General features: G+C 43.1%; 1 protein-coding gene across 2 annotated transcripts in view; it reads right to left on the reverse strand.

Moving 5' to 3' along the window:
• The window catches only part of LOC123314745 (semaphorin-2A), a 336,596-nt gene that overhangs the window by 239,231 nt on the left and 75,952 nt on the right, over positions 1-21,413 (reverse strand). The window contains exon 1 of one of the 2 annotated variants that reach the window (XM_044900072.1): positions 8,115-8,642. The exons of the other annotated variant lie outside the window; for it this stretch is intronic. Within the exon in view, the coding sequence (XP_044756007.1) occupies positions 8,115-8,283 (169 nt within the window). The 5' untranslated portion in view covers positions 8,284-8,642. Of the gene's footprint in view, positions 1-8,114; positions 8,643-21,413 lie in introns of those variants that run through there. 2 annotated transcript variants of the gene reach the window in all.

Raw genomic sequence — 21,413 nt, forward strand, 5'->3', positions numbered from 1 at the left:
CAGAAATGATAAGCAAATATGGCGAAATTTTGAGACGATACAATCTAATTGCACGATCCAAAGGTGCATTTGTGAAACTGCCACACCAAAACGTTTTTGGCACTGACAAATTATCGATTAAAACAGACGAGCCCGCGTCTTCAACTCCGCGCTTCCTCTCCGGATCGCAGATGCTGAAAGATCAACATTTATCATTCATAAAACACCCTTCCTAATCTTCGGTGATCCGACCTCCACCAGCCTCCGTCAACGTTGCCTCAGACCTTCTGGCCGCCCCGAACCTGACCCCTTCTAATCCCTCCTAATACCTCCGCACTTCCTGCAATAAAGCTTAGGGGTTAACCAACCTCTCGGCCGTTATCATTCTGGCGACTGCCTACCGCCGCGAATTCGACGATTTCGGCGCTGGCCAGCTGGTACCTCTGCGAGGAAGCCGCTCTCTGCTATACCCGCCCGACCTGGGGATTTCGCGGTTTTGGGGTCGCGTACAACCCCCGTGGGATCGCGGCTTATGCGTGAGGGAGCTGGGAGAAAGGAGAGGTTTTGGCGTCTGCACTTGTATTGTGTACTCGATGATATGAAAATCACGAGGATGAGTAGTGGGAATGGGGAATTCTCCTCAATTTGGGTTATCACAGCATATGCAAGTTTAAACTGAATAATTATGAGTTTCATTCATGATTTTTTCAAATTCACCGCGAAAACTATTCAAAATCATCCTTCAAATATGGGGTTTTAAAATTTAAATCGCTTTGTGCGGAGTTTACGATTTGGCAACATCGCTTACAAGACAATGAAAAGAACGATGTACCATCAGCTTGTTTATAAAATAACAGCTGTTGATTCATAGGCGTCTACTTACTGGCGAGCTTCAACTGCAACCGGCCATAAAAATCCCATAAAATTTTACGACCTTCCTCGTTCGTCGCAGACTTCATAGACAACCATCTTTCTCTATCTCATAAAGATAATGCATTTGTTGTCCTTTATTATCAAGGCATATTTCAGTCGATGTTGCCAGCTGGAGCAATTCTCACAAAACGCTTTAAACTTTAAATACCCATTTTTATTCTTCATTTTTAAGTGCTTAAAATAATTTTTTTTTTGGAAACGGTTGAAATGGTTATTTCAAAATGTGATGTTTCAAAGATATTTCATAAAAAATACATCATTTTCGTCAGAAGGAGTATTCCCTATTAGACGAGTATGACAAGTTCTTTTCGAGCTGGGTTCTTGGTCATTTGGGTATCAAAAAACACGTGGAAGTCAATAGACTTTTGATTGACTTGGGCTGGAATAATCACGAACGTCTTCAATAAACTATTTTATAGAAAACTCCAACGACAAGGTAAAGTTAAGACAAAAACTGGAAGATAAACACTCTGGAGGAATGTTCTAGGGCTGGATCATTCCATACGCTGCTAAATATTGAAAAAATACTCCACACGTCCTCCCTGGGTGCTGTCTTTTCAGTGTCACTCAGTATACGCACCGGCCGGCCCTGTACCCCGCCTGCAGGGTCAGAATAGTCGCGCGTCCTCCACAAAAACGTCTCCTGTCGTTTCAGGAGACTCCGCCGCGATACTTCCAAGAAAGAAATAACATTACACATACTTCGGCCATTGTTCGAAAACCTAGCAGCGTTCCGATCATGCCGAGCAAACCGGGGTGAGCGTTTTTCGCTCCGGACCGGATTGCGGACCTGGGGCGACGCCTAAAAAGGCTATGGAGTGCAATTAGGGGACGGTATGACTGCCGCGCGAAGATCCGAAACCGACTCATCTCTCGCCTCGCGATGAACCTTTGAAATGTCGTTCATTTAGAACAGGAATGCGGCGGGTTCACTAAGGGCGACAAATTTACAGGATGTTTCTTTCCGTCCGCTGTCGCAGTTAGATAAATTGGCGGATTCAAATCAATCTAGAGGCTGAAGTATCGAAAAAACTTCATTTATCGAGGTACGTTCTGAACTGGAACTTACGCAGTTAGAGATCCCTTATCATGACAGCCACAAAAACCTTCTTTTATGAGGCCAAATTGTTGCTGCTATCTGTTGTCCATCAAATACCCAGTTGACCTTACAAAAGTTTCAAGAACCATTATCCACGAAGAATAGTAAATGTTCCGGAGTAAATCGCCGAGAATCCATAATCCTCAGTATTCTGACGTAAAATATGAATATTGGAAAGCATAATCTAGTCCATAATTCATCCCTGGTCAGGAAGGCACCGTGCAAAGTCAAGAACGACCGCAATCAATCATCCCCCTTTATTAGGGAGCCATTAAAGATGTTTATTTTCGTATTTGGACATCGATGATCGAAGAGTACTAGGTTCCGTTTGTTGTCCTACTCGAGTATTCTTCCATGGTGAATTGATCCGGTGCGAATTCCATCGAAAATTTATATTATTCGACGAGGCGTTTCAGCGGTTGACTCTTTAGTGAAAAATTCATGAGGCACTTGCTTCCCTCCCACGAAAAACGTATACTCCAATGAAAAAATTTCGACCCAAATATTCGTATACTGAGTTCCAGCTAAAAAATTTCCTCCGGCATAGATAAAATCCATATTTACGCTGTTGGAGGAGGTATATTCAAAAGATATTGACCTAGTGCAGCTAGATTAACCGCTGAGCCCATAAAAAAGACAATGGCATAGTCGTTTCATGTTGAACACTATGCGTGGCGATTTATCGCCACAGCTGAATGGTGAAAAAATTCCGTATCTCAACCTATTCGCAAGATCACTCTCAAATTTTGCGAGTACTTCTAGTAGGTTCTTGCAGAGTCATGAGAAGACTTCACCCAGATGGTTGGACGTACTAGTTATGAATGTAAATAAAAGCCTAAAAATCCTGAATTCACGTTAGTGCTTTCCATGTTTTTCCAATAAAGATTCCATGAATAATTTCGCTTGTGAAAATATTGAAAAATAATTATCGTTGTTCATGTAAGTATAATGTTTTCCAAGATATAAGCGATATAAGCTGAACTGATAATCTTGTCATAAAAATAGTAAACCAATCAGAAAAATGATCAGATATCAACCAGTCCAATATAATTCCAACGAGTGGCCTGTGTAAATATCCTTCCATCAGCGTATAGATTTTTTTCATGATCGAAAGTTAATGTCACCGACACCCACTCAACTGATTAGATCCTTAATCCAGTTCAAACATGTACAATGTTGACTTTCGTTATGTAAGTAATATAGCCCCATTTATAACAACCCCCGGCTCTAAATCAATAAGCATAATTTGTCGGAGGCGGTCAGGTCGATAATTCAAAAATAACCGGCACAGTTCGGAATACCGATTACCGCCTTAATTTCGGCGTTATTTATAAATGCGAAGATCCGACGAAGCGTAAAGTTGGCCTTATGATGAATTTCACTCGAATTTTCCCCGGGTTTTCCGTCACGCGACAATCCACCGTAATGGCGTAATAATGCGACCGATGATGGCGATATTCCCATAGAATTCATAAATATTGACGACGACGACGACGTCTGTCTATTGTCGGACGTTTGTTTGCTCGGCGATTGAAGTATCTTGTACAAACAGAACGTTCGGCCGATTAACGGATAATTTTCCAACGATAAGTATTCGAGTTACGAAGGAGCTTATGAAAAATTTCCTCGTCGCCTTTTACTTTTCGTATCGAATGCATGAGAATTACCCCCTTAATACGCAATCTGAAAATTACCCGGAGCGTTTTATCCCAAACAACTTGGAGTTCTACCTCAGAAAGTACCATAAAATACAAATACTTGGGAAGCTTCATAAATACTAGGGCTAACCTAGACATGGAAATACACAACCGTATCAATACGGCATCACAGGCATTCTGGAAGCTTAAGATCAGTGTGTTTCAAAATCACGACCTCAATCTGAAGACCAGGACAGCTGTTTACAAAGCAGTCGTCCTCCCAACGCTCCTTTACGGAAGCGAAAGCTGGACACCCTACAGGAGACATACAGCTTGAACAAACGCAACAACGTCATCTAAGGCAAATAATGCACACAGATGGTTCCACAAAGTTTCGAATGCAGAAGTCTTGCAACGCTCGAGTTGTACAACAATTGAGTCTCATGTAACGAGGGCCCGACTCAGATGGAGCGGCCACATTCTGAGGATGCAAGACACAAGACTCCCCAAAGTAGCTCTGTATGGTTAATTCACAGAGGGTGCCCGAAAACCAGGAGGCCAATATAAGCAATTTAAGGATATTTTACATCAATCCCTCAAATCATTTAATGCCAATCATAACTGGGAACCATTAGCGTTGGACAGGTCATAGTGGAGGTCTTTGGTACTGTTATAATGGAGACTCGAGAATGCATGAAAACTTAAAATGGCTATATCTTTTTATTAGGGCCGAATCGGAAAAAATGGTATGGCAAAAAAGGGTTTATGTTGACCTCAACAATCTATTTTTGTACGTGTCAATGTATACATATAAGAGATACTACTTGCACCAGGTGATTCTTCTCTGTAATTCCTAGAGTACGATCGAATTATCACTGTAATTCACTGGAGAAAATCATCCAAAGAAAAACAGTCTTTTTTTCATTTAGAGAGTGAATAATGGAAGGACAGATACTTATGTATGCACTCGTTCCTCTATAGGGTCCGTCATCAAACTGCACCTTTGCGTGCACGTTGAATGACAGCAATCCTCACGCGCGTTCATGATACGTCCTGTGTCGTTGGCTGTTGATAGATCGCCATGATGGATAATTGTTTCTTTCCAGGGGGCGAACCGAGTCCTTTCGGTTTAAATTTAAACGAGCAACAGCTGCAGGTGAAGCGTGGAATATCGCTCACCAGCCAGATATATCCCAGAAATACGTGAGATGACAGACTGAGCGTCCACGTGGGCAGAGTTCGTAAGAGGGTAATAAAACCGAGTATAATCGAAAAGCTGATTCGTTTCCGCCGATAAAAATTTTTATGGTCCATCGCGTCTGACCAATTCGATCTCAATCTCGAAATTTGCTTCCCTTGCTTTGACGCACCACGATTGTCGACATCTAGTAGCTCAGATCCTCAAGTAAAACATTCTTTCGTATTTTCCGCGAACAATGCTACACTTGAAATTCGTGTGATAGAGCCAACAGTCTTCACATAATCTGAGGTTTCCAATCAGCACTAACACATTAAATCTAACATTCTCACAACCAGTAATTTTCAACATCGTTCACGATCGGCCGGCAATATAAATAACTCAATACACAACGTCAAACTGGTTCTCTAATAATAACATTAAATCCGTATCTCTAGTGATTGGTGTTACCCATGTAATTACGATAAATTACCGGATGACCTACAATTATCCACTTTGGTCGAGGTTTCACCTGGGACCTATGTCTTAATTTCCAGTCATCGAACCAGGTAATTTTTTGGTAGTGGATGATGTTTCAATCAAAATCAGGCGAGAAATGAAAGAGAACACAGGTAAAATTTTTATTCGAAACATTAACAATTGATGATCGAAATTAGGGGAAAGCAGCAAGAGAAATTTACATCGTCGGTCACCAACCTTAATGGGCCGAACTCGTAATTAAAAAAAATCAACTAAAATATAGAGAAGATCTACAAAAAATATGCCAAGTGTCATGAGTTTCCGAAACAGAATTTAATTGTATGATTCCTACTAGGGATGGATGTTTACCACTTCACGTGTTTCGCAATCTCAATAGCTTTGCTCTCTTTTTGTTTCTCATCGCTCTTTTCCTTAATAGTTTCTTCTCGTTCTCGAAGAGTTCAAAATTCCTGTTATAGTTCACGGAAGATGGAGATGCTTCGGCGCAGCAAAACGACGTATAACCGTGTGGAATCGTCTGCAAATTTTACCAACACCATAAACCACCAATGGAGCTAAGATCTTCTGGACTTGAACAATGGGCACGATCCGAGAAAATCCAGTTCGCTGAGTCATCATCCAGTTCCATCCCCACCGATACTCTGTCTCCTTCCAACAATTACGAACACCTGTACTGTAAACTCGTTCTATAGCTACCGAGGGAAAGGTGATACGGCCACCCTATAAACAGCGTCGAACTGTTGATACGGCAACGATGCCAAACTTTTCAACAGAGACGAAACCCTCCCCAAACAGTGGGCCTGTCGGCATATGTCTATCGTTCTTGGCAGGAAACATAAATGAAATTCCCGACGAAGGATATACCCTTCTTTAGATTCTTGGTCCAGTCGTGCTCTATACAGGTGATAAGCGACGTTGTCTACTGGTGTGCAACGTGGACATACCGTATGGCGATCGAATTCACACCTCGGCAACTTGTCCATTCCGCAATTGAAGCTATTGTGGAAGTGGAAACGTGAACGCAGGAGAGAATTTGATATGTCGTTTCGTTTTCCTAGGAGGCGAATGCATGGAAATGGAAACCAAGATAGCTTCACTTCAATCTCTTCTCTTGATTAAGTGCGAGACCAACGAAAACGTATCGTACTTAATCATCACAATAACGTGCCGAATATTACAGTTCAGACTGCAACGGTCTCGGCATTGGTCATCACACAATCTGGAACAATGTGGGTGAAGAAATTTTTGACAGTAATCTTCTAAAGTTGTTTGCCAATAAGGAGTATTTCAATCTGTTATAGTATGCTGCCATTTCTCTGATCATCGAAGAGTAATAAGCTCTGTTCGAAGTGCAGCTTTTAAGACTTCTATAATGGACAAGCCATAGAAATTCTACTTAAAATCTTCAGTTATTGGATATTAAAAGAATAATTCAGTGATCTCATCAATATTCCCTAAACGTTCAAGTCCACGAACGCCAAATCAATTCAGCTTGTTCGTACCTCGACCGAAGGATCGCGAAACAACACGCAAAATTCGTTTCCTCTCGGCTCCGCCGACAAATCGCTCTGAAACTGGAAACGGGTCATAATTCTACAATCTTCACTTCCTCTCCTTTGATTTCTTAATTTGGCCTACCGCGCCGGGCGGTCGACCAGTGCGGGCCAGAAACGCTCATTTGAATTCTACCTGGATGGGTCCGAAGCTGTTAATTATATTTTCTTCCTTTGCCGAACTTAATGGCTTCATCGTAGGCCGTTGTTACGATGAGACGCCGAATGAATTCGAACGTTACGATCGTATTTTACCGCACGCTACATGGAGGAGAACGTAAGTCGCCTCGGGTTTAATGGCTTTATGATGAGATGTTGTATCTCGTGTATTCCTCCTTCTCCTGGATCGATTCGGTTCGAGATTACTTTTATTCTTGGAATACAAATGAGACTCACGATATTATACGGACTACAGCATTCCTGGTGTAAATTTCCCTCGATAAAACTGGACGTCGTGAATACAACAATTCTTTCGTTATCTATATATAAATGTTCTTTTCTAATTGATCGAATTTATCCACAAAGCTTTCCATATGACTCCATGAATCTTTATAAAACATCCAAATTCATTACATCTGCGTCAATACAGATACACCAAGGAGATAGGTAGGTACGTTTTCTCCATATTCCACATCACATCCTTGGTTACAACAGTTCTATCGACACTCAAGTTCTTTGGTCTTGATCTTTTATCCAGCCGAATTTGCATTCACTGCTCTTGATGAGTTTTAAATTTGCGGAATAGAATTAATCTTGATATTATATCTTTCAGTTCTTTGTGGCCTATAACAATGCTATGAAACTTTTCTTGTTTTATGTGTTTCGATAATAAACCAAATTCACTTCTTCATAGCGTTGCCCATACTCGACACGGTATGCACTTTTGCAGTTATCACATACATATATTATTTGAAGCGCAATCATTGATAAAACACAACGATTGTAAATTTTCAAACTTACGATTAGCATTGACCGATATTGCTATTTTATACGATTACGAAGTTTAGCGACGTCTTTGGTCGGTGAAGTAGAAAATAAGCATCAACCCGCAAACCTCCACCAACAGGTGAAAGACAGAAAGAAAGAAAAGCAGATGTTAGTACAATGTATTTCTAAATGTTAGTCACTACAATTCCTCTGTAACTTCGTCTATCTACAAAAAGCCAGTTAGTTATCGTGGAAGAATCCTGCTACTCAGGCAACAACCCACAAACAAAGAATGCCATCGAACGAACCTCTGTGATGACGAACGTGATGGTTTCCGGTACCCGAACAGCACGGTTGTTCGAGGTACATCGTCCAACTGTTCTCGAAATCGGCATTTACCCTGCCCCAGAGCTCTGTCTGCACAATCACAGTCACCACAAACAGAACTTTCAGAACATGTGCTCGCGAGTTCCTCATTTTGGCGTCACGTGGTAGCACACCTCCTTATCTGCCGACTCCAATTAGGCACAGTTTGCACAAGACGATGGTAAATGACCAATTTGATGGGTTCAGCCGGGAATCTGAAAGACTATTCCACCGGCAAACGGTCCTCGCGTGACAAAACACAAAAGTTGGTGGAAAACGTAGGCGACAACTCAAAACCAAGAGAATCTATCGAGAACATGGATCGGCAATCTATAAAATTGAATCTCGTGTGGACTATCACGATGCAACGCTTCGCTGCGAGAGCATTGTTTACGAAATCGACACGAATCTAACGGAAGCGACGCGAAACATCCTCCTCGCCAGAAGAGCAGCACCGAACTGACTGGTTCGGGCACGAAACGCTGAAATAACTGAGCGGCGGGACGGTGCGATCGGACCTCGGGCGTGTTCGGAGCCGATCGCGCTGCTCTGACGAATCGCGACCGGAGGATTGTTGTATCCGACGCGGAGGACCAGAGGGTACGGTGGGACGGCGAAGATCTCGATTTAGCGCGAAGGCAGGTAAACGAAACGTCGAAAGGTCGACATTTTGGTTGAGTCGAACGCGAAGGGGTACCAACTTTACAATTGACTGTTTGAATAATGACTGTCGTAAGTGTTGAGAGGGGTATCGTCGTTTTGGGTCGAGTGAAAGGGGATACATCTGGTTGGAGACGTAAAATTCTGATGAAAATATCATTAGCTGTACGAAATAGGAGTTAATTGATCTTTATCAACCACATTATCATCTTCCAAACAAGAATATCTCTTGTCAATCGTAATTGTGTCCCTGTACATTTGTTATTTCTGCAGCTGGCGTTTCTTCAGTTATATGTAAGTGGTAGTTGGATTGCTCCAATAAGTATATGAGTAATTTCTTCCAGCAATTTACAATTGAACGAAAAGAAGTTCTTTCTTAGGATATTTGACATTAATCAGTATTTTTAGGTCACAGAATCATGTGGACTTTGAAATTCTTTGCAGGTAGATTACATCAAGTTGAATTTTTGGCCAACTCTTTTCACGTTATATAGGAGCACTTTTTTTAAGGTTTTTTTTTTTCTTCAGGGTAGGGAATCCAAGCCTTGTATATATAACACTATTTGACGTCCCAACTAAACGCCTGAGCTGACTGATATTGACGAGGAGCACTCAGAGAGAGTCCATTCATTTGCAGCGGAATAATCGCGCTAGTCAACGATAGGCCATTTGGAAAGACGAGTGGGTCAAAAGACAAACAAAGGGCGTAGGAACGACGTAGCAGGCGTCGCCGGAAATAAGGTCTTTTTTCGCGGTGCCCGATAAGTGCACCGGGACCTGGAAAGCGTCCGGCAAACAAAGGTTTTTTGGGGTGAAAGTTGAGAACGCCACACGCTGAATATCAATCGTTCCTTAGGGGTGCTTATTGGATTCTTAGTTTGGCGCATGGGTCTTGACCCAACGGAGCTAGTGCAGTTTTATCACCAAACGATTTGGCAAGATCAAGCGTCATTTGAACTGCGAGTTCTAGATGATAAACTTGCTAGGCATCTTTCAGATTTGATATAAATGCGAAAAGAACGATGCTAACTTACCATTTCTAGAGCACAAATGTCAGAGGCGTAGGTACTTACGAGCTGCAAACCCAAAAACTTCACGAATGTTCGCGGATAAATCTAGCGCCCTCCGCCCGGGCCGTTTCGGCGTGCGCGCCCTTGATATGGAATCCGGAGCGGGCGGTTCGCGATCTGGCCTTGCTCCTCCGAGCGCTAAATTACTTACAGCTCCATCAAAGGAGGCTCCACGGCACGCGTTCCGTCACACTTTGCCTTTGCCGCACGACGAAAAAACCCTTTGCAGAGCTCCGACTTCATTTCGACTCTGACGGCCGTAGGGGTTGGGCGTCTTCGTGGTTGACACGGGCCCGGGCGGGACTGAGGGTTGAAATCCGAATGGGAGTGATATCTGGGAGATATCTAGAGGATTGAACGTTGGAGATATGTTAAAGGGCTTAAGTTACGATGCAATTATTTGAATACTTTTGACACCACGCAAATGGTCAGGCTCATAGGAGAGACAGGCGAAAGAAAGAGTTATCTCTCCTCGTTTATATTGTGATTTTGGATAAGTACACAGAGTAGCTCAAATATGTTGGTACATAGCTCAGTTTCCTCGATCACTACCATGCAGCAGTGATACTTTCAATAGTTAATCAAAGATGAGGAAAGAGCCAGTTTCATTAAGATGATGTTGAGTGCTGGGTTTTGCTGTGGTCCGAGTATTAACTTGGATTACTCAGAAAGTTGACATACTACTCTTCTCAATGGTCTCTATTCGAAGCTGACGGAATTTACGCAGTGCTCTAGCTATTATAATCTCGAATAACGGTTCCTCAAAGTTACTCCGTATCCATCCAACAGACCATTATTATTCAACGGCAGAACGGACGACTATATAACCGAGGAAACTAAATCACGTCTAGCACCCAAACTACGTACATAAAAGCAACAACACAAGCGCCATGTGTCTCCTGTTGTACTCGAAAGTAGGCATCAAACAAGACAGTGTCGAAAAAGTTGAGATTTAATATCCCCAAACTCCGGTCATAAATATTCAGCAGGCAAAGGAACTCGACCGGCAAAATCTGCCTTAATTGAATCCAACTTTGACTCGCAAAGATGGCAGCCATTAAAATTACAAATAAGCTAAAGGGTGGTCGCGTTTTATGAGCGGACGAGCGCAAACGATACAGAATGGATGGAAACACGAGGTGCGGTCCTCAAGAGCGTCCACTGAATCGACAACATACAGAATCTGCATCTGGTCGGACATGGCGGCGCTTTTGATGTTCATCTAGGATGTTTCCTAAGGTGAGCTTTTATTTAGCTTGAGTAGAAGCCGCCTGAATGATACATGCCATCAAAAATCTCCTCAGAGATACTCGCAAGCAGTTTAGTGGGGCCTACAGGCACAAGAAGCCCGATTGGTGTAGATCATAGATCTATATCAAGGACAATTATCCTGTAGGGATTTGCAAGAACATCAAGTTGACGATGATTAAAACAATTGCGCGACCACAACTCACATATGGATCGGCGGCATGGGGCTTAGCAGCCAAGACCCACATCAAGAAAATACAGGCCACTGAGAATAAACTCCTTAGAATGGCGATGGACGTACCCTGGTTTGTTAGGAACAAACAAATCTACAAGAACTTGGAATGGGAACCAGTTACAGAATTTATGAAGAGAAAGGCGGAAACGATATTCGACAAAGCCAAACAACATCCAAATGAGGAACTACGAAGATTAGTCGACTATGATCCAACAGAAGAAGCTAGAAGGTCAAAAACCTACCACCGAAGACCGAGAGATCAGTTAAGGATTTTAAATAACCAAAGAAGAGCTTAACCTATAAAAGCTATAGGCAGCATACAAATATCAACACGACTATGATCGTGTGAGAGTCCAGAAACCATAAGAGTCAACTGGTTAATAGGCAAAATGCCCGGAACCTATGAAGAAGCAGTTAAGTGTTTTTAGTGGGTCTCGAGCTCAGAGAGTGAGAATCCCCACACTGTTCCCCCTCAGGAGAGGGTGGTTCGTCTGTTTTGCAGATTTTCCCCCTGCTATACAAAAAAAAGGGATTTGCATCCTTTACCACCATGAGAATCCTAGCATACTTCTTCAGCAGTACACTATCAAGCCATTGTACATGTCGTTATAGTTACACTTTGGAAGGAGGTTACATTTCACTTCAACCTTAAGGTCTATTGTGTCCCTCATCAGAGCTGTTCTTATAACTGCTGCCTCTACAGCTTGCCCTCCAGCTCGAGTTCCAATGAAATCCAGAGTTTGAGAGGGCTTCAAGTAGGAAAAGTCCTCATTCTTCCAATAATATTGTCGTCCAAGACACTCCTTGTACAGGATTGCAGTGGCCAGACTTTTAGTAACCAGGTGGACAGGAGTTTCCTTCTCTTGCCCACAGAATCTACACTGGCCAGTTTCTGATAACCCCATTTTTATTAAATGCTTTCTGAAGCAACATTGTCCTGTAAGGAAGCCGATGAAGAGGTGTAACTCATTCTTGCTCAGATCCAAATACGTCTTGGATCTTGAAGTTTCAAAATTCCCGAGGAATCTCTTGGAATAATCGATTCCTAGGAGATTCTTGTAAGAGTTCATTCTTTTGGCTTCTTCCTTCTCCAGAAACTATTTCTCAAAGATGTATTCTCTTTTACCACAGAAAGGCTCTGTACTAGTGACAGGCGTTTATGCTTACGCCTTTTCTGGCGAGTGTGTTGGATTCTCGTTTTCTTCGAGTCAAGAGTGACCTGGAACACAGACTGAGGAGACCTTGTTTTTCTTGCCTATTTCATTGAGTTTCCTTCGGCACTCCCATGTTAGCTTTGAGTAGATCACATAGGAGTTCAGTGCTATGATAGCTGCTGGACTATCTGAATAGATCACTGTGTCACATCCTTGATAGTTTGAGAGGATCAGGCTCACTGACTTTCAATTTTCTCATAACCTGTACCTTCCCTAGATATTCTGCACTCATTGGCTACCCTATTTAGCACTAGATGTTGAGGAGTGAGATCTGCGATGACCATAAGGGCTCTAGTCGGGCACTTTCTCAGGGACTATCGCCCTGTAGGATTTGTAAAAGCAGAAGCTGGTGACTGCACATACCTCTCTATGGAGAATGGATGAATTGGCATTCTATACCATCTTGAGAGTCTTGGCATACCTACCCTCTTAGCAGTACACTATCGAGCCACTAACTCACCACTAAGTCTTCCTTAGCAGTGAAAGCGTTCGGGAGCATGCAGAGACTTCGACTTCCACCAGCACCAAGCACAAACCTCCGGCACAGCTCAGCTGACATGTCAGTTATCGGTATCGTAAGTACGCGGGATCGAAGGCAATTTTTCGAATGGAAATCCCGGGAAAACCGTTCCCAACGTTGCATTAAATGCATGCGGAGGCTCATTAGTACTCGAATAATACCCGGTTGCCGGCGACCAATCCCCAGGCCGTTCGTGCCTTGGGGAAGCACCCCGGATCGCGATTTTCCCTCTCCGCGTGCGTGCAGACCCGCGGAGCGGGCGGATCGTATGGGCAATTACGGACGATTCCGGCATCGAGACGCCCGTCCGACCGCGCGTTTTTCAGGAAGTCACGGAATCGTAATATTTATAATTATTCCGTGTTTTCAATACCCGCGCCCGCGGGAAATGGAAATGCAATGTTTTGTCATGACGTTGGGCGGGGTAATTGGTCGGTTGTTGGGGGGTTAATGACGGGTGGAAAACTCCGATCGGACTCAACAGTCGACCATTCTCGTGGGTAGGTGTAGAAATGTTTCGGAATGATTGCTGCGGACTCGAAATAACACTTTTTCCATTATACCGGCCGGGAAATGACCAATTCTGTTGAGAAAATAACCCACACATTGTCCAACGATCCCATATCCAAATAAATACCACAAGATACAGCTAATAATCAGCAAACGAATACGAGGGTGTATTGATATCTAGTTAGCCTAGACCAGTTCCATGCATAAAATGATATTGCGTTTCCATAGTAACGAACAATAATTCCTAAGAAGAGTCAGTGTGAAGTTTGAGCTTGAAGAAGTAAACCAGAGTTACGCGATAAATAAACAGAAAGAACATGTCCACCCAAATTGTGAAAATCGAAAAATTGGAGTATGGAGTCATCATCAAGTACCTGTATTTAAAAGGGTTAAGAGGTGAGTAGATTTACGAAGATATGCTTAACACGTTGACTGTCCCATGAATCACATATGATACATAAAAAATTTCGCCATGAGTCCATGAGTCGTATGTGATTCATTGCTTCATTTGATAAATATGGTTACTTTTCATGAACGCTGCAGTGTGGTCGGTTTATATGGGCTGAACGTCTTGTAGAAATATGTATTGACAACCTCAATCATAATTCATCATACATGATTCAAGAAACATCAGCATCAAGCCTTCCATTGGACTTGAAAATTTTGAACATGAACACAGTTCCTTATATGGCTGCAGAATTAATTTTTTCATAGAATATATATTTTATCACTCAGAAGCAACCCTTATCTTGGGATAAATGTGTTGGACGTGGGAGGTGAACAAAAAATTAGAATGGGGACAGTCAACGTGTTAAAACCCTTGGGGATCAATGCCCTTCGTATGCGACCGTGAAAACTTTGACTACAAGCTCCACAAGAGTTAAATTTTCCATTGAAGGTGATGACCGATCGGGAAGGGCAGTTTCTGTGTCAGTCCCCTAAAATATCGATGCAGTTCATGACATGATTTTATCAGACCGTCGAATTGGGCTAAAATGGATATCTGAAGCACTGAATATTTCATACGAACGCGTTCATCATATAGTTCACGTCGATTTGGATATGAGAAAAATTGCTGCAAAATGGATCCCAAAATGTTTGAATGTTGACCACAAGCGTGCAAGGGTAGAAACATCGCGTTCGATCTGTGCTCGATTTGAAAACTATGTACACTGCCTAAACCGAATTGTTAGAATGGATGAGACTTGGGTACATTTCTACGATCCAGAAACAAAGCAACAATCGATGGAATATCGACTCTCTGGTTCTCCAAGACCTAAGAAGTTTCGTGTCCAATAATCTGCAGGAAAAGTTCTTGCTTCAGTTTTTTGGGATTGCCGGGAAGTAATCATGATTGACTTTTTGAATAAGGGTAGAATAATAACCGGAGATTACTATTCGACATTACTGACCACTTTACGGAAAAAATCAAAGAGAAAAGACGCGGAAAGCTACCCAATGGTGTTTTTTTAATGCAGGACAACGCCCCTGCACACAAATCTCATGTTGACATGCAAAAAATTCATGATTTAGGGTTTGAATTACCAGTACAACCCCCTTATTCACCAGATTTGGCTCCATCCGACTATCATCTCATTCCTCAACTGAGAAAAAGTCCAAAAGGTCGTAAATTTTCTTCCAACGAGGAGGTAATAAAAACTGTGGATGTCTGGTTTGCAGAGCAAGAAGAAATATTTATTTTTGAAAGGTCTAGAGACGTTTCAGCTTCGTTGTAATAAATGTATCCAATTAAGAGGAGGATATGTTGAGTAATAAAACATTTTGACATTGAAATTTTGTTTGATTCTATAGTAGGCTAAGAATTTCTCAATACATCCTCGTATCGTCCATAGTACGACGTCACCACCAACCCCAACCCATCCCGACGACCCTCCGCAATCGCAGCACACCCATATTGTCCAAGGGGATCCCTCAGAGATCTGTTACCCAATAATCACCCCCGGCTCAACAATAATTAGCCGGTCTGACCCAGATTCCGACGTAGTGTACCAATCTGGCGAGCGCAACGCCGGCCATACCGTCTCTCTTAAGGGCGCGCACTAGATTCATCGAATGGACATTAATCTAATCAGCCGGGTCTAATTCCGTGTCCCTTATCAATAATTCAATAACGCATAGATGGCCTGTGCATGCGGGATAATGCGAGGGACTGCTGTGTGCGGCCGCGAGGAGAGAAACCCGCCGCCACCGTCAGAAATTGATCGAGCGAATGATGTACGTATGTTATTGGGCTGGATACGTCAGGTGATTAATCCGTTCAAAATGCAGACGCCGCTGATTGCGGAGTGCATTTTCTGATAAGGCGCCGATCGATGGCGGACGTCGGATGGTTCGGCGACTTCAAAGTGGAGGATTCGTGAGGCCGCCTTCAGACGTATACACCTCATTGGTTAAGGGCTACTGCGCAGATAGTAGAACAGTACTGAAGCGTCCTGGATACGCCATTCTGATCGTTTGGTCCATAATACGCTTCCAAACGAACACACCCGGTGATGAAGTTCAAAGAAAGATATCTCTTTCATTTGGTCTCAGAAAAAGAGACCAAAGCCTTCTCTCTGATGATGGGTTTGATCATTTCCCCTAGCATTTTGAGACTCTAGATTTCGGAGGAGGTTGCATTGAATCCTAAGATCTATTGTGCCTCCCTAGAGCTGTTTTTCCCCTACGTCCAGTTTCAGAGTTGGCTATAAACGGCGAGGCATTATGGAACTAGGTGATCTGAAGCTTCGACCCACAGAATCAGCACTCGGCAGCTTCTGCTTGACCTGTTCTCATTGGATGCTTCCTGGGGACACAATGCCCTGTGATCAATCGAGTAAGGAAGTGTGAAATATTCCTGTTAAGATCCATATACATCCTAGATATCACAGCGTTGAAGTTCCCAAGAAAGTTTTTGTATTTTATGAAGATTCTCCAGAATGATTATTTTTATTTTTCTTCCTTATCCCGCAACCCTTTTTTGTAGGGGTTTGTGCTCCTTTCATGGCAAGTGTATAGGCCTCTTTACTTCCTTCGATTCTGCATCTGGGCTGTTATATCCGCCTCATTCTTAGAGTTTCCTTCGGCACTGTCAGAATGTGTTCTGGTAGTTTCTTCCTAGCCATAGTGAGCATCCGAGCCGTTCCTGGGATACTTCTGCACCAGTCCTTTTCCTGGTTTGCGAACCATCTGTATCACATTTAACAGTAGCTCTTCCGAGGATTTGCGGTGTGGATTCTCTTTCCCAAATTTCTTTTCTACTTAGCATAGTACTGAATGTTTTCTCGATGCTAGTTTTCGGGGAAGATTAGCCGATGGTATATACTCCAGCCACTGAGTCCTAGGCTCTCTGATTCCTTATTATCCAATCACTTTTACCTTCCCAAGATCCAGGTTCTCTTCCATCTCAAAGAAGATCACCTCCTTGGAAGTCGATGGAATCGATGAGTTTGCCACCAATAATTTTTGTTCATTCTACCTATGGAGACCAAGAATTTGAAGCTTTCGTATGGAAAGAGAGAGCAAGAGTTCTATCAACTCCCAAACTGAAGAAATGAATAATGTCCAACATCCACAAGATGTAAGATTGATCGACTACTCCGAAGTTAGTATTACCCCACTGGCCTTCGAACCACACAGAGTCTAATCGATTCCAGCAGGATTCCCCGTGCGTCCAACAAGTCCTGATGTAACCCCCATAGTTGATTTTTACTGCGATCATTACCTGCTCACGGATTCAATCACTCTATACCCTCTACTACACATATACCGGGTAGTCTTCCCAATAAACTTTATGGCTACTAAATCAGACGAGCGATCATAATGAAATTAGATTACTTAATTTTACGATCCGAAATGGAGTTACTCGGACCGAACGACGGCAGGGCGGAATTCGAAAAAAAAAAGAGGAAAAGCCTCGCGTTGCACCGTAGTATATTTCGGCGAAGCGAGCTCTTTCAATCATCGACGGTTTTACGGGGCAGTTTGATTTTATGCGAACTCTTGGCCTCCCCGTGTCGAAGACTACTTTTCTGGCAGTATATACGGGTATCTCAGCAACTAAAGATCCCTCGTAGTGATGAAAAATGAGAAGACCCCACTGGGTGATAAACAGACGGTTGCTCCACCTACAGCCGGGTAGGCGAATGTGCTACCTTGGCCGTACGTATCCTCACTAGATACCAGTTGTTTTGGGAATAAAATCACTTCATGAGACAGAAATGTTCGTTTTATGATAATTCAAGTAGTAGGAAAGTTATTTGGAGAGGGTTTTGCAACAGGCAACTACAAATACGAAACCCGTGATCTTCTCGATATCAACGAGAGTCATAAGGCGCTGAAACAAGGCGACTCTACCATAATTCAATTAAAACGTTCTCTCCGGAGATTCGAAACGGGAAAAAAAAGGGAAATAACGACCGGCTTAAAAATTCGTTAGCGCCGGTTAACTCGAGAACAATTTATGCAGGTGTATTCGCATCGGGATAAACGGAGGGCGATGATATTACCATTATCGATCCATGCGAGCGTTCCTACATCCGGTGGTCTCCGGAGTGAGATTCTGGCTCGACTCAAAATAATTGAAATATAGTCCTACATATTTATACGCGCGGCCTCGGGGTTCGCAGGGAGAACCCTCGTCTAACTGACGTCTGGAGAGGATGTACCGGGTGTGTAGGAGGATGATTCGCATTGTAGTCTTACAGATTGAAATTCGCCGGTTCATATCGGCCCACCCCACGATTGTATTCAAATGATATAAGCGGGAAATGTTTTCCATTTGTTCCAGGAACTGTCAAGCAACTGGATGACAAACACGCATATAAAGTACTGTTCACTGCGGGATCATAATTCGCAAATGAAGGAACGTAACACTTTCTGATAGACGGAGGTGAGTTACATAGCTGCCTATCAACTTCGATAATGATGAGTCCTTCTTCTTCTTTCTTTTATTAACTGAAAATTTTTTAAAGTGATCTGAAAACTGGTAGAAGTCAAAGTAATATTGAGTCTATGTTTCCAAGGATACGTGGTGCAATTTAGGTCAGGGTTGCTTAGCAACTGACAACCATTGTCAGAATCATAGCCAAATGTAAGATGTCATAGAAGGAAGGATATTCTGTGGTACCTACTGCCAGGGATGGGTAAATAAATAGACGAGAATCTGTCCGAAGAGTGATCCTATGTATTTTATCCGATCTCTCGCCCTTCCACAACCAATTCGGCAACTTTTCCCTATAAAGACGCCATTGAATCCGGACGGCGGTATTCCAGGACCGCCTTCTACCCCATTTATCACGTTTCAGGGGTGAAACTTTAAGAACGTTTCGCGAGTTTATTTGATTGTTTTCAATTCATCACGGGCGCGGGTTGCGACGCGGCTCGCGGGGGGACGGTAATAACCAGGAAAGGTCGTTTTCTCTCGGCCACTTTCCGCAGTTGAAAAATATCAAAAAGCGTAATTTATGGCGGCTGAGGGCGCCCGACCCGGTTTTTTAATCGCCGGGGACACAGATTGACGTTAAGATCCAGTTCCTTGATTATTTTCGTCCTTCTGTTCGCCGCCCTGGGGAACGGATAAATTTTTTTTTCGGGGATTTGTGGCTTCGCCTGCGGTCTGATTTGTTACGCCGGTTCGGAAAGAAAAAACGACCAGGATAGAAAATTAGTGTTCGATGGCCCAACAATCAACTGTACGACTTACAGGTGCAAATCTCTAACTCGATTCTTTGTCCAGGCAAATTTTCTACCCTACTTCTGTCAGAGATCTTTACCATTGCCTTTTTCCCAGACAAAACCTGGCCTACAATGGCAGCGAGAAACTACAGAAGAAATCCAGCCCTTATTCGACCCTTGAAAGCCTTTTCCAATTGAGGAAACTGAGCATGAAGAGATTGCACCTAATTTGGGTATTTGAGTCATTCTGGCTTCAGGGGCAACAAACTATAGCATTCACAGGATATGATCTCGAAGAGACCCAACCGTGACCTACAGATCCTTTCACACTCCGGGCATGGATAGTCACCAACCAGATCTAGCAGCCGCTGTAACCTTCTCGAGACTCCATTATAACTGAGTACCAAAGATTTTCACTGTGACCTGTCTAACGCTAGTTGTTCCCAGTTATGATTGGCATTAACTGATTTGAATTGATGTAGTGTATCCTTAAACCGCTTATACTGGCCTCCTGGTTTCCGGGCTCCCTCTGCCGATTCGCTATACAGAGCTATTTTAGGGAGTCTTGTGTCTTGCATCCTCAGAATGTGGCCGCCCCATCTGAGTCGGGCCCTCGTTAATTGAGTCTCAATTTTTGTACAACTCGCGCGTTGCAAGACTTCTGCATTCGAAACTTTGTGGAACCATCTGATGCGCATTATCTGTCTCATATGACGTTGTTGCGTTTGTTTAAGCTGTTTAATATGTAGCCTGTAGAGCGTCCAGCTTTCGCATCCGTAAAGAAGCGTTGGTAGGACCACTGCTTCGTAAACAGCTGTCTTAGTCTTCAGATTGAGGTCGTGAATTTGAAACACCCTGACTTTTAGCTTCGAGTATGCCCGTGATGCCGAATCTAGGTTCTTATTACAACATCTAAAGCAGAAAAACTGACAGCGCAAACGATTCCAGGTCCAGGCAAAGTAGAGAGACACATATTTGTTTGACCAAAGGTAAGACTATTCAAGACCCTTGGAGGGTGATAATTATGAGTGTGGGATTCTATGAAACTGTTTGAAACACTCAAACTCGAAAATTGAAGAAGAAAAAATGTCACTATTTTCAATTCCTGGATCATGGACTAGAATAACAGGTGGCCAAATGTACTGACTCAAACAATCAGTTTAACGTCACCTTCTTGAAAGCATTCCAGATACTGGAGCACTTCAGAACCCTGAAACTAGCAGAGGAGCTGTAATGAGAACAGCTGAACTATCAAACCAGCAAATTGAGAGGCAGTCTTTCATCTGATGTGTTTTCTCGAAAACACAGAATGAACCAGATATTCTTCTGCAGCAACTAGTTGACATAAAGCTCCTTCCAAGGGATCAGTGAAAGACAAAATGTTACCCCAGGCCATTCAAACACTGTAGCATTCCATATGCAGTATCGTCATATTCCATATCTACAAGTTTCCAATATCACCTTCCCAATAAACCTCCTCACCTAGCTCTCTAGCTACGGAATCGAATGTAACATCCCCCTAAGCCCCCCTCGTCCTGGGGGACCTCCATAATAGATCTCGCCGCGTTTGACGCCGTGAACCCGCAACTATACACTTCCCGAGCTAGGAAACCTAACGCAATTCACGGCCATTATCGGCTTCTCAGACGTCTCGAGTCATTTCCTAGGAACATCTAAGGCGACGCGGCTACAAAGTGATAATATTATCGAGTTAAATTTGCATTCGGCCTCTTTGTCGTGCGCTACCTCGAAGAATTCGACTCCCTCCGGGCCCCCCTAGAAGCGGGAAACCGCCCCGGGCCCGTTCACCTGACACCCCCCTAATTATGTATTTTGTAACGCGTCGATAGACAGGGTCGTTCTACTTGCTATTAGACGGAACGGGCGTGGAAGCTTTACGGTAGTTGTGGTTTCACGAAATTCGCCGTTTTGATTGTCTCTTATTCCTATTTCGAAAACTAAATCTGGACAGTAATGATACGGCAGACCTATGGATGTCATTCTTAAGATACATATGGAAGAAACATCCTGAAATCCACATTTTTTCTGACCCCTAAGCAAAACTTTTTATTTTAGCGACATATCGCTGAAATACAGAAGCAGCCATT

Source organism: Coccinella septempunctata, chromosome 6 (assembly GCF_907165205.1).
Source record: "Coccinella septempunctata chromosome 6, icCocSept1.1, whole genome shotgun sequence".
Taxonomy (NCBI): domain Eukaryota; kingdom Metazoa; phylum Arthropoda; class Insecta; order Coleoptera; family Coccinellidae; genus Coccinella; species Coccinella septempunctata.